The 18052-nt window shown below is 41.8% G+C and overlaps 1 protein-coding gene across 4 annotated transcripts; it reads right to left on the bottom strand.

Annotated features, from left to right (window-relative positions):
• Positions 1 to 532: 532 nt before the first annotated feature.
• On the bottom strand, positions 533 to 17435 carry DNAAF1 (dynein axonemal assembly factor 1). Of its 4 annotated transcripts, XR_014009879.1 has the most exons (16): positions 17258 to 17435; positions 16466 to 16607; positions 15687 to 15794; positions 14783 to 14906; positions 14033 to 14124; positions 12828 to 13049; positions 11514 to 11680; positions 10839 to 10960; positions 9404 to 9597; positions 8815 to 9075; positions 7679 to 7788; positions 7471 to 7533; positions 6120 to 6468; positions 4235 to 4609; positions 1722 to 1838; positions 533 to 884 (listed from the first exon to the last, which is right to left on the bottom strand). XR_014009879.1 is itself a non-coding variant. In XM_081200832.1 (14 exons), the coding sequence occupies exons 2-14, from the start codon at positions 16590 to 16592 to the stop codon at positions 4560 to 4562; spliced, it is 1989 nt and encodes a 662-aa protein (XP_081056958.1). In that variant the 5' UTR covers positions 16593 to 16604; positions 17258 to 17435; the 3' UTR covers positions 3947 to 4559. The 4 variants fall into 4 exon arrangements, 2 of the variants coding, with proteins under 2 accessions (XP_081056958.1, XP_081056957.1); XR_014009878.1 differs by lacking the exon at positions 1722 to 1838; XM_081200832.1 differs by lacking the exons at positions 533 to 884; positions 1722 to 1838 and having other exon boundaries at positions 3947 to 4609; positions 16466 to 16604.
• Between the last annotated feature and the right edge of the window lie 617 nt (positions 17436 to 18052).

An 18052-nucleotide genomic window follows, 5' to 3' on the forward strand; every position in this document is an offset into this window, starting at 1 on the left:
CTTTGAAACCATGACTAATGCTAACATAGATTCCTCTCTTAATTAATGTTTGAAACCTTGGTTTGATGTTAGTGTGTAACATCTGATTAAAAGGGAACAGGGTTAATCTAAACTATAGTTAGTTTTGATACAAATGTAATGTGTTGAATTATGGTTAAGGCTAATAAGGAAAAAGTGGAGGGATTTTGCATCAGAGGGGTGAGCTAAAAAGTGACCATTTCTTTCCAGGGCTTACTCCTGATTGACAGGTTGTGCTTTGCTGGAAATCTGATTTATAAACCATGGTTTGCTGGACTTGACTGTTATTTTTAGTCATCTAATTGTGCTACATGGTGTTCCAAAATGTATCTGTTTAGGGATATTTACATAAATCATTACCTAAGGATTATCTTGCATAACATTATGGTTTATTGAGCTGGAGTAAAGTGATAATGATAGATTCCTTGGGAGATGTTGCATCCAGACAGCAACTTCCTATGTAATAGAGTTGCATGATTTAGCATTGAAAGAAAAGCACAAGCAACGGCACTCATTAAAATGTTTGATGTGTATATTTCTTACCAAGCCTTGCTTTGGACTGTCATCCGCCCTCCTCTTGTTGATTCCTTTGCCTGCCATGTGGTCCAGCAAGGATGAACATGGCATTCAACACGGTTCCTGGTCGGCTTGTAGGAATTTGGTACATTGGATCAGTATTCCTAACATCTGGAAAATCATTTGTCCCAGAAGTACCCACTGACAGGATTATATCTTAGAAAGCTTGTTCCCATAAAATGCCCCTATGGAGGCAACTGTGGGGCTGAAGTCACTCCAGAATTCCTCTATTTAGCTGTAGATTTGTGCATGCTCCATGTCTACACAAACTCCCTCCAGGATACTTTAAACTGTGTGTGATGAAAATAAAGGGAGAGTGAGACATATACTGATGAGTGAGAATGCTTCACTTGGCTTTTACAAAACTTTGAGAGCAGCAGAGCCTTATTTTTACTTACTAATACACTGCAATGCTTCTATACTGAAACTTTATCAGGTTTGTTGCCAATTTAATGGCTATGGTTTCCCTAGATTCCTGGCACATGTAGCTTGGTAAGGATACTGAGATTTCTCTTATGCCACCCTCTCAGAATGGGATTTTGCATGGTTAATTTGTGGGGAGAGAATGACTATTAAGCCAGTTCTGGTCAGTAGTTAGGCCTTTTAGAACAGAGAAAGAATGTGTTTAGGTCAGAATTAATTTTAGACAAGAGCTAAGTCTTGATAAACTATTTGTTAGAAGAACCTAGACCTAGAACATGGTACCTCATATCATAACAGAGTACCTCTCAGCATGTGCAACATGCCTTCCTCATTCCTCAGTAAGCACACCATCCCACACATACCAGAACTAGAGAGGCATTGACTTTTACCATAGCACCTCCTAAGTTTAGAAATTAAGCAATAGCCTCAGTGGTAGTGATGATTTGTAAAGGGGCAGGTAGAAGGAATGCTTTAGCACCAGCGTGTGTGCCAGCTAACCATTTCTGTGCCAAAATCTTCCTTATTCCATTGCAACCCCTCTGGGATCTGAATGCTAGCAGCTGACATGGACACACACACAGAGTATATGAATGCACATACTACAGTGCACACACACCACACATTGTCTATATACCAAAGTGTAGACACATTGCAGATTTGAACACACAGCAGCACATGTGTACATGCACACACAGAGCCCTCACCCTCGCTTCTCAGCTGATTTTCCACATCGTAACTTTGCTGGGCAGAATTATTTCTGAAGAGTAGACAAGATGATTTTCTTCCCTTTGCAGCTTTATCACTATCTGTTTAGTAGCAATCTGTAATTTTTGTACATTTTTGTAGCTCTCTTAAGACACTTGCAATGATACAGGTGCAACATTTTAAAAAATGATATTGACTGAGAAACAAATTAGCTCCCATCCCAACCCTTTTCTGATTATAAAGTGATTCACTAGAGTGCATACCCCTCTTATCTAGTTTTCTTCAGAAAGTGAAAATCAAGGGGAATAGAATTATCTCTACTTCAAGGAATTTTTCTTGAAAGGTGGTGTGTGTGATAGGTTTTCTTGGCTATTTTATGCTTATTTTATTTTATGCTTATTTTATTTTATACTTGAAGTTGATGTGCTGAACCTGCAATTTTGCACTATGCTGTACATTTGTAAAGTTTTACAAGGTATGCTAATTAAAGAGGTTTTCTTCTGTCCTCATAAAGTTCTGCTTTCACAGCCTTTTATTTTCCTTGGATTCATTTCTCTGTGTATTAATATCAATAGCACCCTATATTAGATAAACAGACTTGCTTCCCTATTTTCCCATACTGTAATCTTGCCTTTCCTCCAGGGAACTTGGAGGTATCTATGGGATTACTCTGTTTTATTTACCCCTGTGAGGTAGTTTAGGTCCACTCAGTGTTGGGGGCGGTGGGTTGTTTTTGTGTTGCTTCACCTTAACATTGTCACTATGGGTTAAACTTTAAAAATCTTTATAGCAGTTAATGCATTTGTATAGGGGGAGGGATTGCATGTCTCACTTGCATTCTGTTAGAAGCCATCAACCATCCAGTCATAACTCTGTGTGCTTTTATAATTATATATACATAGGAGATCAGGGTGGTGATACTTATACTTTTACACATGCTACTAGCATTTGTTTTGATTTGCAAAGATGCATATAAGCAGAAACAATTGTAAAGTATTCCATTCATTAAGCATCTGCCAAATTATAATTTACAAGCAATGTTCAACCAGATAGTCCTTCAGCCTGTGACCACAGCAGCCATAGGGCCTATAAAGACCTTGCAACACTACCTGTCTGCAAGGTGATCGTACTTTGGGAATGGCTGCCTTGTATACCACAAATAATATTTGTAGCCATATCAGGATCATGAGCCCCCAAATTAAGATGGTGACCTGGCCAGGAGCAAACGTCACTCTCCTAATGAACAAAAGAAGCTGTGATGCTTTGTGGGGATGGGACTAGGGCAGTGTTTCCCAACCTTTTTTGGGCAAAGGCACACTTGTTTGATGAAAAAAATCTCGCGGCACACCACCATTACAGCCCCGTGACGTCAGCGCGCAGCGTCACGCCGGGAGGGACGCACGAAAGTGAAAGTTTTCAATTTTTTCCCCTCCCCCTTGCCGGGGAACCTCCAAGCTTTGGGGGTGGGGGGGAGGAGGCAGCAAAGCGAGGGACTGAGGGACGGCGGCAGCTGAGGCGGCGGCGGCTGTTGTGGTGGTGGCGGCGATAGCGGGCGGAGGAGGGGGCGGCGGCGGGGCCGAGGTGGCCGGCGGCGGCGGGGGAGGCGGCGGCGGGTGGAGCAGGAGGGCGGCCGAGGCCGGTGAGGGAGTAGGGTTGCCCGGGGCTTGAGGAGCCGTCGCCGGGAGTTGCTGCTGCTGTTGCTGCTGCTGCTGCCCGGACATGCCGGCCTCCTCCTCGTCCGCTGTCTCGCGCTCCTCCCTTTTGCGCGCGCTGCCCCGCCGCCCCATTGGCTGGGTCCTGTCAGCTGATCCTGTGTTATTTTCTGTGTGTGTGTGTGAGGGGAGAATGGAGAGAGAAACCTCGGTACCACCACCGCGGAGCCGCCCTCGGCTCGACGCGGATCCTCGCCGCCGCCGCCTCTCACCGCCCGACTCGCCCGACTCCCTCCCACGGCACACCAGCCAGCGTCTCACGGCACACTAGTGTGCCGCGGAACACCGGTTGGGAAACACTGGACTAGGGCACTAAATGTGGAAGCTTTTGTAGGAAGGTGGACTCTAGCCAAAAGTTCTGGAGATTGAGAGTGGATGCTTTTAAGAGGGTTGAGTGAAAACCTCTGGTGCCTTTCTGTGAAGGCTAGCTTGTTGGGTTTCTCTGTCTATGCTGATGTCATGGGTGTTCAATATGCCCCACGACAAGTCGGATAACAAATGATGCAAGAAGCTGAGAACAAAATCATTTACTCAGACTGAATTACAAATAAAAGTAAACGTGTAAGCAAAATAAGCAAAACAATGGCAAAGACTTTCTACAAACTTAGAGCAGAATCCAACAAAAGTGAAGCATGTGTGATTTCAGGGGGAGAAAGTTAAGCATGCGCTCAACTCTCACCAAAATAAATGAGACTTAAATGATCTTCATTTTTGCTGGATGCTACTGATTAAACAACCTTTTCTCAACAGATGAAAGAAAATATACTGAAAAATGAATTCATACTTTAAATGTTGGTTACCTGACTTGGTGGCATTGAACTTTCACAGATGCATACCGTGGGTGAGCTCGTGTTGCTTAGCACCTGGAAAGACCAATGCATAAGGCCCCCATCTGCACCATGGCACTGCCTGCTCTGCCACTGATCACAGCAGTGTGGTAAAAGTAAGGCACAACTATTGAAGAGAGACTGGACTTTTGCTTGCCAGGACTGCTTGCCTGCAAGTAGTGTCAAAGAAAACATTTGTGACTAATGTTAGGGTTACAGCACTCGCTGTGATGCAGTAATGCTAATGAACAATGGGAAATATATTGGCTTCTATTTTATAAATTCATACAACACGTCTTCATTTATTTTCAGGAGTATGCTGCTCTGTATCTTCTTCAGAGATATTCCCTGTTAAGAGGTGAAATTTCAGTTAGTTTCTGGACATAGGAACTATACTCTCCCCAAATACCTTCCTGAAGAGAAGGACCAGTTATTAGGCCAGAAGCTACTCCAAAGACAGGAGTGGCAGCTGAGATTTGGTCTAAACTGGACGACTCAGTAGTCACTGCAGTTCATTCCTCGAGTTGTCCCCAGCAGAGAAAGCACTGGGCGCAATAAGAAACCCTTTACCATTTGGATTATCAGGGCAGTGAAGGTTTAAAAGTGTGAGCTATGAGCCAGGAAGGCCCCAGGTCAAATCTCTCTTCAACCACAGACCCACAAGATGGCTTTAAGCCAATCACTATTTCATATCAACAGCCCCTTTCCTCAAAGCTCTTAACTATTATTAGTGTTAGTGTCTGTGAACTTCATTTCTTTAAAAATGAGTGAGGACTTCATATCTCAAGCAGCAAAAAAAATAAAAAAATCAATCACTGGATGTTTACATTTGAGAAGCTAAAGTACTAGGGGAAATGCTCAATTACCTTGTGCAGAAACATTGTTTAAAACACCCTTCCAGATGCAGGACTTTGCAAGTGTCAGGCAAGCCCAAATGATCAAATGGGATCAGTGCAGCTAGGACAGCAATGGTAGGGTCTCACCAGTTACCAGTATGTGAATTCTATGCTCAAGGAAGTACCTCTGCAATACCTACCAGTCATAGGAGGATTTTTGCTGTATCAAGATTTCCATAGGCTCAGATTCTGGGTTCAGTTTAGACTAACTTCTATATGTGGAATTATGTCCCTCATTTACCCACTGCGCATGTCCATCCCCTGTCCAGATTTGCTAATGGCAACCAATTGGCTATAATATTTATTTACTTAAGGCATCTATACATTGCTTAACAATTAGAATTTCTAAGTAGTGAACATAAAAATGAACCATACCAAAAAGAAAACAATAACAATTCATCATGAAACCAAGCAAACCCAAACAAAAATCCATGTTTGCGTGAAGCCTACACTCATAAAGTTCATGCTTGCACAGGGCCTACAGAATCCATAATTGTGGTAGTCATTATGTGGTGAACCTTTATGTGTATCAGATCGAGACATATTCAGCTCTTCTATGCACAGCCCCTATGTAAATGTGATGTCTATATATGGACATCTCTTAAGGGAAAGATACACACCTCTACACCCATAGAAGCTCATTGAAATTAGGCCCCAAGTATCACTTCAAGTATAGCACCACTGAAATAAATGAGTTACTTTAAAAATAAATAAATAAAGTTAGGCTTTAGGTGTAAGCATTCTGTAATTATAAGCCAGCCACATTAACTATGTGTGGACCTGGAAAGAGATGAAGCTACCATTAACTGTTTTCTTTAATAGCACATAGTTGTACTAGAGCCTAGTTGTTATAGCTATAAGGCACATATACTGATGGTGCTTTGTCCTGTTATTAAAAAATGAACAGGTGGCTTTAATAACCCCGAGCAGGTGGACCCAAAATCATGTCTATGTGAATTTACCTGTGCAAGAAGATGCAATGTGGTTCTCTCCATTTTCCACAATGTCTGGGATTAATTCATCTGCTTCATCATCTGTTAATGGTTTCAAAGGTCCTAGAATCTCTTCGATCAAGGGTTTTGCTGGTTGTACTTTGGCTTTCAATACTTCCTCTTGCTGTGTTAGAAGGTCTGTTACAATGGGTTCTATGGCTTCCTTTGGACAGACTTCGGGTATCTCACATATGTTTGAAAAGATAGAGATTGGGATCTCTTCTGTCTCTATATTCCTAGAAGTGTCTGTATTTCTTTCAACTATGCAGTCTCTGTCATCACTTGCTTCAGAAATCACTTCAATCTTTGGAGAACTTGGCTATAAAGGTAAAAAAACCCAACCAGCTGGAAAATGTCTGTATTGGCATACATTATAGATAATTGATTACGGTCAAAGACCAGCTCACATAACATTAACACAATAAAAACAGCGTTCATAAGGATAAAATATACAATTGGAGCAGATTGCAGCAATAGCTCATGAGTTAAAATTGAGATATATACACACACCCGTAAAACTGAGATTTGGGCTACCATAAAAAATTGACCCTGAGGCACCCCATACATTTTCCCAGTCTAGTCTTGATAGTCTCTACCCTCATACTACTCTAAGGGATGTTGCTTTCCAAAGCACACTGAAAGTTTAACTCCTCAACAGTGGGGATGGGGATGGAAACTCTGGCCCACAGGCCAAATTAGTCTGCCAGTGGTTCTAATTTGGCCCATGAGGAAGTTTTTCCACTGATGCCTAGCTCTCCCACATCTGATGTCAGTAAAGTCATGGCTATAAAGCAACATGTGAGAACCTTAAGCTGTGCTGCTGATGCTTCCTCAGCAGTGGAGCTTGCATTCAGTGCATTTTGCATTGGTCACCAAATATAAACCTGGTTCCACTCAGGAGCGCCTGGTTGGAGCTCCTGAGTGGAGCTCATCTCTGCAGAAAGTGGGGCTTGCAACTGAGCACTTAGTGTAAGTGTGGTGAACCTTTGACCCTCCAGATGATGCTAAACTATAACTCCCATCATCCATGCCCATTGGGCCATGATTGCTACACCCCCTACATACATTTTGAAGTAGTACTGTACAACCATGTATTTTATCTGCACACTTCAACTTGTTCTGAACACACATACCTGTGTGTATGTGCTTGAGGTACTCTGTGGCATCAGCTAAAGAATTTTAGAGTGACACATTGGCTGATATTAAAATATCTCTAGAGTCTCCTGATCTAAAGAAAAGTCTGTAGCTCTGTTAGGAATATACCTAAATTAACTGTAAAAACACAGGATTAAGAAAGCACTGTACTATTAGAATAACTCACCTTTCTAGTGAAGATCTCTCCTGGTGAGACTTCCAAATCTACATCTTCCAAATCAGGTAGCTCCTAAAAATTAAAGTTATCCTGGAGTTTACTGAAGGAAGTAATTTTTAAAATACAAAATTTAGGAGTTTGTGGAAATACAAAACCCATTTCTGAAATGCTTCATCTTGGCCATAACCCACCCTTTCTTCCCTCAGTTAATACATACATCAAGAAAAAGTTTCTCTGGTACATCCAACTTAATTTGTTCTATCTCTGCAGGGTCAGCAAGTTCAGTGAGCAAAAGTCCAGGTGTAGCCATCTTATCTACTGGCATCTCTAAAAAAGAGCAAGAGACAAAATGCTTAACAGATCTAGGTATAAAAATATAGAAATGGGAAGGTTATACTGGGCTCTCTCTCTTTTGTATTATGCTCTGTCCCTAGTAAAAGGCTATCAAAAATTTGTTCTGTCACTGAATAATAATAATAATGAAATTTTATTTATACCTCGCCCTCCCTGGCCAGGGCCGGGCTCAGGGTGGCTAACACCAAATATAAATTACAATAAAACATAATAGAAAATTAAAATACGGCTCAAAATACAGCTTAAAATGCAGCCTCATTCTAGTAGTAGCCCATAAATCAAGACCATAAAGGGAGGAAACATCAGATATTCACCTGAGCCAGCTATCCATGCTAGTCCTAAATGAGGCAGGAAAAAAAACCAAGGGAAAATTTAGATACCAAATCCCATATAAGGGGTCAGACTGAGTCCAAGCCAAAGGCCAGGCGGAACAGCTCTGTCTTGCAGGCCCTGCAGAAAGATGTCAAATCCCACGGCACCCTGGTGCCCCACTGCAACCTATATGACTGACTTTGCACAAAATTTTAATTGCAGGGACAGTTTCTACATGAGTGCTGCACATTCCTGGGACTCTTCAGAACTGACGTGAAGATCTGCTAGGCAATTGGACAAAACTATGTAGAAAGTTGCTCACAAAATATTGTCCCTCTTGTGGAATGCTGCAATATGCAAGCATTTTTGCAGCCTCCCTATAGAATGTTAGCTATATATGTGGATAAACTTTCCTAACTAAGCAAACCCCACTTTCAGAGCCCTGGTGAAATGAAATGGATGAACTTTTCCCCCAGCCAACTCTACAACCAAAATCTGGATGGTGTTTCAACTAGTATTGCTAGTGCATGGTCTGAGGACACATGATGCAGCCACCTTGCTGAAGCTAAGTAGGTTTGTGGTTGGTCAATATCTGGATGGGAGAGTGTCTGGGAGTCCCCATGAAGCCCACCTTGATTTCCAGGATAAAAGATGCACTAACAACTAAATAGATGCATACATACATACCTTCTGCAGTGCATGTAAAATCTGAATGCATGTCAAAGCTCAATTCTTGTACTTCCTGTTCATGATGACCTCTATGACCACTCTCTGGTCTCCCCGACTGATCTCCTAAGATTGCTCCTTCAGCCACAGCCTCCTTGTGGGCATCCATGCTGTCCTTCACAAATTTATCAATCTTTTCCTTTGTTTCCAACACTTCCAAAGTACACGAGTCCTTTCCTGTACTGTCTGTCTCAGTGCTGCTGCTTGAAGATGGCATTTCCTCTAGAACAGCCCCAAAACAAAAAGAGAATAAGCGTGCATGCAAGTAATACTAATCCTTGGGTTTTTGTTGAGCAATGTCACTTTAGTCCATTTATTGGTTTTCTTCCAAAAGGATATGAAGGTTTTCCTCTTCTGGGAAGTTCATCCTTGACTGCATGGAAGGTAGTAAGTAACTGGGGCATAAAGAGGGGACAAGCTCAGTAAGTGTGCTTCTGCCCCTAACCCTACCCACCCACCCCACCCCACTCCGAATTGGAAATGTGTGAAGCTGGATGCTCAAAAGGGCTATGGTGGCACAGTACTTCTGCTCAAAAGTTTATACACAAACCTTCTTCGCTGTCAGCTGATGTTCCATCTCTTTCTTCTATTTCCCACTGCCTTTTCTTCTCTTCAGCTTTTTGCCGGATTGCGGCAAGAGCATCAATACTGTCTTGGATCTTCTTCCTTTCTTTTGTGTCCCATGTTTCTCTTTCACTTTGCTCAGCTTCACGGCCACCCTTAGCCCAGGCTTCTGCACAGGCTCTGGAAAGAATAAAGATGACTACCATCAGACACATGGAATGATGTGGCATTAATTAATTTCTACATAATGAACTGACTCATATGTCTGGCAGTTTCCACAGCCTGAAAGTGTGCAGTGCTGCTGTTTGGGCCTATCATCTAGCTGCACTTGCAGGAAAGGGCAATTTGCTCTCCCTGGTTTGTGCTTAATTAATTGGCATTGTTATTTTGATGGCATTATATGGATTTTAGATAACTTTGGTTGTGGGGTGGCTAACTAAAATAGTAATAAAAATGTGTGAACAGTGCTGCTATGTGGGACTGTAAAATTATTATTATTTATTGGATTTCTATTCCACCCTTCCTCTGGAGGGAGCCTGGGATGGTTATACAACATCATAAATATAATTATTACAAAATTAAAATTACCAAAATTATATTTCAAACCATGTAAAACTACCTGCCTCCTGACACCTACCTTCCATTCATGTACAGTGACCAAAAATGGTCCTCAGTTTCAGTCTAAATAACAACAACACACTCTTCAACAGGGAGAGTGTTCTACAATCATGGTGTCACAACAAAGAAAGCCTGGTCCTGGGTCACTGCCACCACCACTCTGAATCATACCCATTGGCAGGACCACCAGCAGGACCTTCTCCATACATTTTACAATTTGAATTGGTCAGTATTGGGGAGTAACATCAGGGAGGGGTGTTTCTAGGACTAAGGTGAAACTGTGAAGTTCCCTTGCTGTTTTTGCTATTGGATGCTGCATGTTGTTTAAGTAATCTTGTTATATTTGTGTATTGAAATGTGCTTTTCTCTGTGTTCTTATATTTCTGTTTTGCTATGTTATTAAGAAATTGTTTTTGTAATGTTTGTTTAAAATGCATCCGTTTCTTTGTTGTAAGCCAGTTTGAGCATGACTCTTGTGTGAAAAAGTGGCATACAAACGAAGTGAATGAATGAATGAGACTGTCTTTAAATTATGCTACCTCTGTTGCCCCAGTCACAAGCTTGCTCTCCTGAAGTGATTGCTTTGGGGGTTGTCACATTTGTGAGCTGAAGCAATTTGTTTAGGATCAGGATCAGAATCTTACAGGCCATTCTGGTGTGTGTGTGTGTGTGTGTGTGTTATAACAGCCCCATGAAGTTAGTTGTTAATATATCCATTTTTCAGACAACATAGTCAGAATTGATTAGGCTACTAATAATATTTTAGACTGGTCATCTCTTCACTCTCTCCTTTCCTGTTTTACCTGTCCTTTGGAAACACTGGCCTGTCATCCAAATACGTCAGATGTTTCAATCGGATGGTAAGTGTCCTCCTGTAATAAGGAATTTTCTTTATTACCTCATTTCCCAATAAGTTCAATACACGCTGCAAGAAAAAAAAAAGCAAAACAGCTTCAATTTAAAGTACAACAGTAGAAATTATTTTTGTACAATATGTGAAGCCATCCTGGAACTAAAAATAGTTGAATATATATCTATTTAAATCATTTTCATAGGATCAGCTTTGAGTAAACTTTTGTTCACTTAACCCCCATAGCTACACTGCAAGCATAACTGCACCTTCTTGTCATTCACTCATGCAGAAGAAAGGAAAAGGGTGCACTCAGAGACATTACTGGGGTGGGAGCTAAACCTGCTACCTGTGGCCCCTGTTTTTCTTGCATAAGGGAGGTCTGAATCAAGCATACTCATATTGACATAACCCATCAAGGATTTTGTTTCCTGATTATGCAAATTTATTACAGTAACTCCTCTCCTACCACCTGACTCTAAATTTTATTAAGGCATGTTAATGTCCCTGAAGCACTGGATACAGCATATATCCTTCCACAGCACAGTAAGATCAGTGGAACAGAATCATTCTGTGCCTGAGAAATGGTGGATCAGATAAAGCAATCTTGGAGTTATTCTTTGCTTACCAAATCAGGCATGGTCTCCAGGACATCTAAAATGTTTGGATCATCTAGCCTATTGTGAGAGAGGTCAAGGACACTGATACTTGGGCATTGCTGTAAGTGTTGTATGTCTTCAACTGTTTGCAGCTGATTGTGAGCAATCTGTAGAGTGTGCAGAACTTTCAAACAAGCTGTTGAAAAGTAAGGATACTGTTAGAGTAAGTAAAATGAATGGGACTGCTAAATAAATTAAGGAATCGTAACAAAGGCAACAAGATTATGCTACCAAGACCAATTACAGCCCAACCAAGGTTGCCATTTTAGGGGCAAGATTCTCAGCAAGTTCTGCTTGTGGATATACAGTACAAGATTAAAATGCACACACCCACATATTGTCCTTTGAAACATTGGAAAGTCCTCAGTCATACCAAACTAGAACCTCAAAGCCCAGTTAAGTCCCAGAGAATAGGGGTCCAGGTTAACTGGCCACAGAATTGTAATTAGGAATGCTTGTTAGTTAAATGTAAGTATAGAGGTACATCTGATGACAACAGTTTAAGGGGCAAGGGGTCTATTTCAAGAAGGGGAATTTAGATTAAATGTAGGGGGAAGTAATCTTACTCTGCAGTTGATCAATAAAACACACTTCATGAAGAGGCTGCAGCATTGCTTCTCTTGGGCATATGACTATAGACATTAGTTCATTTTCAGGCCCGAAGTATGTGCAAGTTTTATTTTGTGTCCTTGTGTTACCATCCTTGTGTCATTCCCTTCACAAATTACAGGCACAGGGGCTCGTTTGAGATTAGGACCCTGTGTGGAGCTAAGGGTTAAAATGCTTCAACACTCACGATCACGCCCCACCCCCAACTGGTTCCCAATCTGGCTCGCTCCACGAGTTAAAGAATTTAAAGAAAAAGTTTGCACTGAAGACTTTCAGTGCTGAAAATGTTCCTCCTTGCTCCTTTTGACTCAGTGCATATTGCTCTTTCCTTTGAAGCACATCACTGAGGCTGATGGGAGGGGGGGGGAGAGTCTTGTTGTCTGGGCAGCCCTGGACCTCCATAGACACCATCCAGGCTTACATCCCAGGGAGGTCACTTCAGTGCTGCTAACACAGTGATTTGACTTCACCCCCATTGGCGGACACCATTGTCTCTCAAGACAGACAGATGCCAACAACAAAATTTGCCTCCACAGAAGCCACCAGAAATTGCTGTGGAAATGCTTTGCACTGTGTTTTAACACATTGGTGCCCCTACATGTATGACAGTAACACCACTAAATAACACTGTGTTCAGGTTATGGATCTTATTTCAGTGAAGTTAGAATTCTTACAGAGGTTTTCAATTTTCTTGACATAATTGTTGCTGAGGTTGAGAGAGTCCAGCTTTTCCAAGGGTTCAAGATTCTCAATTTTATTTATTAAATTCAGCTGCAGATAAAGGCAACGCAAATCTGTCTGTGCATCCAGGTTCTCGATCTTAGTCAAGCCATTGCATTCCAGCCATAAGCACTTCAATCCTGTATATTCTTCCAGGTTCTCCAGACGATCAAATCCTGCAGGAAGAAAAATGAAGTAAACACAATGGCAACATGGACCATATTTCAGAACTACAAACACAACAGAAAGTACTCATGAATGTCATAGCTGCAAAATGAATGAACAAATAAGTCCCTCTATTGGGTGATATCTGCATTGCACACATAAAATTACTTAAACATAGGTACAACACAAATATTGGCTTAACCAACTAGCCAACTGTTATTTGAAGAAGACCTTAAAAAAGAAGCAGAGCCTGCTTTCATTTTTGCTGCAGGTAAGGAGATCCAGGGCCCAATCGAGCTAATATACTCCACTGAAAGTTAGTTACATTGAAAGCAACACTGAACCAGTATCCCCCACACCCTGCCCCTGCAGGGTTAACAGCTGTGGGAGAGGAGGAGCAATTCAGAATGGGAAAACCATGAGTTAAACACCCCTTTCCCCACTGCCCCACCGCTCCTATCAAAATATGAGCCTCTCACAGCTGATTTTAAAAATTATATATATTGTCAAAGATCCATTTACAGATGCTATAAATCCTTACTTATGATGAACTAAATCTCATTGAACTGAGAGGGGCTCATATAAAGAAAGAAATAAGCTCCTCTTGGTTCAGTGAGATTTACTCCATAAAGATGCATAGGACCTGGGCTTACTAACTTTAGCTTCAGTCTTGATCTTCACTTACAGAATTACCACAAAAATCAGAATTATCCTCCCTGTTAAGACTGTGGACATCAATACCAGATACTGGTATATGCTGGAGACAGGAGAAGACTATCCCCATCATGTTATACTGGTTTGCTTCCAGAGGCATCTGCTGGCTGTTGTTGAACAAAGAATGCCAGAATGCACTTGATTCTGAAACTTTTAATAAAATATTTGTATACATTGACCTAGATTTAGATTCGACAATATTTCAACAAATTATTTCTATGTTCTCAGGTGTTCATGTTCAGTTCTTTTGCTACAATATAGCTAGCAGATTGGCCTTTACCTTTGTAATGGAGATAGAGGGTGTCGTTCAAGGATGGGGTCACATACAATTTATGCTGTTTGCAGAGGTCCCTCAGTATCTTTTTGGTCATTCTAAAACATTAAGAAGTAGTGTGAGTAGAGTACATACTCTAGAAGCTCCACCTGCTTATTTAGAAGGTAGATGTGCTGCTTAATATTGATATTTTCACTATCTTCCTCCCAAAGGTTCAGAAAATTTCCCAATCCTTGGATTACATTTTCAGAGGGGAAGCAGAGGCGCTGCATACAGAACACTGAATCCAGCCAGAATAATAGCTAAAGAATGTTGTTTTAAAGTTTGCCGAGGGGTGAGATTTAGCAATAAAGAGGGTATTCTTTTTGGTCAGCTGTTGCGTATCTGAAATCTGTGATATTTTACGCTGGCTGCATAAAATGCATGCTCTCTTGAGATAATTTTCACACAAAGGCTCAGTGCAAAACCAACAGGTAGTCTGGATTTTATAATTATGTTACCGAGTTCATTACTGACACTGATCCAGCTTCAAAACCCTAGTTTTCAAACTTCAATTAAAAGCTAACTTTGGTTAACCATAGCTCCACTGTAGACATAGCATGATGCTAATGTTAAGGGAAGTGACTGGGGAATTCATGTCGGGGAGGGTAACCTGTGAGCCTACTCATAATACCTTGACATGGTTAAGAGACTGGCAGCGCTATAAAAAAAATCCCTGATTTGTTAAAGTAAGACCACCAATAAAAACTAAATTACCTCAAACCACCTTGTTTGTTTGATTGTTCACAGGATGAGCCAGCCACCAGCTTTTGGTCACCATTTCTATTTTCCTCATTCTGTTGTTGTATGTTGGTCACAGAGCTGTCTCTCTTCTGTGGTGCTTGGAGATTATATATGAAAATACAGTATATTGCAGAACGTATTTTAAATGTATAGATCCAAGAAATTCACCTTAAAGGCAGAAACTAAAATTTCTTCAATGAGCTAATTGTTACATACAGTAATACCTACTGATAGCTGCAGTATAACCAATATGCCATACTGAGCTCTTTGGAAGAAAAGGGAGATAAAAATGTAATCAAGAAATAAGCAAGATACATTGCTGCAGGCTCTCTCTGGCCTCCTCCCACCTTTGCTATGTGAAATGAATGGTCTGACTGACCTTACTCCTTTGCCTGAAATTGAACATAAAAAAGAATTAAATTCCAAGAAAACTGAAACCTCCCATGATCACACAGACTCGAAATCAATCTTTTTGGTCTGACCCAGCAAAGCAGTTCTTATGCTCTTAAAAGCACCAAGACAGTTGGTAAAGACACAGGAACTAAGTCTCTCCCCCCGCCCCGCCCTGGTTCCCACCGCAAAGGGTGGCTGCAGTATGCAACTGTGGAGTAGAATAATCCAGCTAGAAAATACTTGAGAACAAAAGTTACATGGTTCCATCATTCACCCAGTCCATCACACCATATACCAACCACTTAATCTAGCTTTCGAGCATGAGGGCAAGCAATGCACCGAGTGTTTTCCTGCTGACTAAGGATCAGAAAAATCCCCCATAGTAACACCCAGTGGGAGTATGTGATCCTGACGGGAAATTTAATGTGGCAATATCTTTCATAGGTCTGTAACTTATAGTACTGATATTTTTCATGTAATTCACCTGGTTCTCCATTACCACAGTCATTCCTAATAATTTCCGACTTCAGTTGCACATTGGCAGGATCTTTTTCTGTTCCTTGTTCTCCTTCTGGGAGTTGAGGCTGTAGTTCTAAAATTCAGACAGATGGAAACAGGCTCAGTGGATGATTAAATCTGCTAACTCAAACAAAGAGATGGGCACTCCAGAGGGAGGCCTCTCATTTCATTTTGTTGCATGCATGTAATATCCCAGAATACACACACACACACACACACACACACACACTCTGTTCACAACAGAGGAATCTGTATCTGTAGGGACTGTATTTGCACTGCAGTGTATGTCTGCATTAATTTAGTTTTATATGTGGCTCTCTCTCTCTTGCTGGAGCTTTTACAAGTGCAAGAAAAGAGAAGGTCAGGAAAATGACAGGGCATCATTGCGATAAGAATGGTGAACAAGGAATGTGTAACATTTTTATAGTGTTGGCCACATTTTGTTCAGTTCTATACAAACACTCCTATGCTTGTGTAGTAAAGCAGGGAAGTACTCAGTCCCCCTTACTATTCTTAATTAAAAATAATAAATAATAGATTAATTTAAACCTTAACATTGGTATTTAATATTATTGTATGCAAACCACTTCAAGTTTTTTAAGCGTTATATAAATCTTGCCAAATTAAAAAATATATTAACAAAATGGCAGAAAGTTGTGCCTTGTCATTCATTTTAGCCAAGGTGTTGTCATAATTACTTCATGTTCAAAACTTACACACACAGCCTCCGATAGCAAGAACTACCTGATTTTGTTAAGTTGTCCTCATTGTTGGAACAGGTGTCCACCTGCCTGCAGTCTTTCATCCCTTGACCATTCTCTTCCCCTGCAACAGCCTCTCCTGACCCAGGTTCTTCATTGAGTGGATGCATTTTGAAGTATTCCTACTGAGAGACAACAGGAAAGTTACAGCATGCCCCACAACTCTCTACTTTGTATTTATTCAGATCATTCAAGCATAACTGTATGTGCAAATCATAGTTTTAAATTAAATGTTTTATTATTTTGTATGATGACCATGAACCCCTTTGAGAACCATTGTGTGAGAAAAGCCGTATACAAATCTTGATGTGCCTGCATTTGGCAAAGGAAAAATAGCACAGCAGACCAAATTAGAACTCCACCTGGGTATAATAGACCCACGGTCTATTCGTGAAGTGTTTGCAAAAATTTAATTTCACCCCCAGCAGCCTTTCTCAACCTGTGGGTCCCCAGATGTTGTTGAACTACAACTCCCATCACCCCTAGCTAGCAAGGCCAGAGCTCAGGGATGATGGGAGTTGTAGTCCAACAACATCTGGGGACCCACAGGTTGAGAAGCACTGCGTGATTTGCGCTATGCAGCAGCCCACTTAAAGTAACACAGGATGCCGCTCTGGGCATAAGCAGAGCACAATCCCTGCTCGGGAGCAATAGCTGCAGCCGGACGTCTCGTAACTGAGCAGGGGCTCCCAGACAGGTCTGCTTAGCCCCAGCACCTCTTTGTTTGAAACACACGCCCCCCCCCCCGCCCCAGCTTGCTGTCCCTATTTAATACCCTCCTCTCTTTCTCTTCTTCGCTGCCCACTCAGGGTGCCTTCGCCATCCTTCCTCTCACTAAGGAGATGCTACCGGGGGAAGCCTGGCTGCCCGAGCCCCTTCTTCACCCAACCACACCGGCTTCTCTCTTCAACGGCTCCTTTCCAACGGCTTCCCCCCGTTGCCATGGCGATGGGCCGCCCAAGGCACGGCTCTGCGCACGCGCGGGAGAAGAGCTGGGTGACGCACTTGGCCCTCACTTCCAGCCCCGCCCCCTCCTCCCACCGAATGGTCCTCTAGAGCTAGACTAGAGATTAAAAAAAAGAAAAAAGAATTGGAGCAGCATCCCGTTGTCTCTATAGTGAAGCTTTCCGAGTTCAGTTCACGGGAAAAGACCCGGGTCTTATAGTCACGAAGGAAGAAGCAGACATTAATATAGACAAGGGGTTAGATCGAATGACCTCTGAGGTTCCTTCAGATTTTTTTAATGATTATTTTTATCAGAGATTTGGGGTTGAAGAAAGACCACAAACTTCTAGACCCCCAAACCCAAAGTCACTGCTAGTGAAGGAATGTAGTGTAGCTCCAATAAAGCTACTCTAGAAGGAATCATAAAAGTTGGAGGGGGCCACAGAGGCCATCGAATCCAACCTCTGACGCTTTTAGGCTGAGGTTTTAATACTATACAAATTAATTTGAATGTAGCCCGTCGCTTACAACTTTAAAAGGGAGATTGAACTTGTGCGTGTGCTGTGAGGGGCGCGCGGAAGAACACGGCCCCCTCTTTGTAGCATTTCGACTGGCTTTGTTTGCA

The sequence above is a fragment of the Podarcis bocagei genome, assembly GCF_964188305.1.
Source record: "Podarcis bocagei genome assembly, chromosome: 7".
NCBI lineage: Eukaryota > Metazoa > Chordata > Lepidosauria > Squamata > Lacertidae > Podarcis > Podarcis bocagei.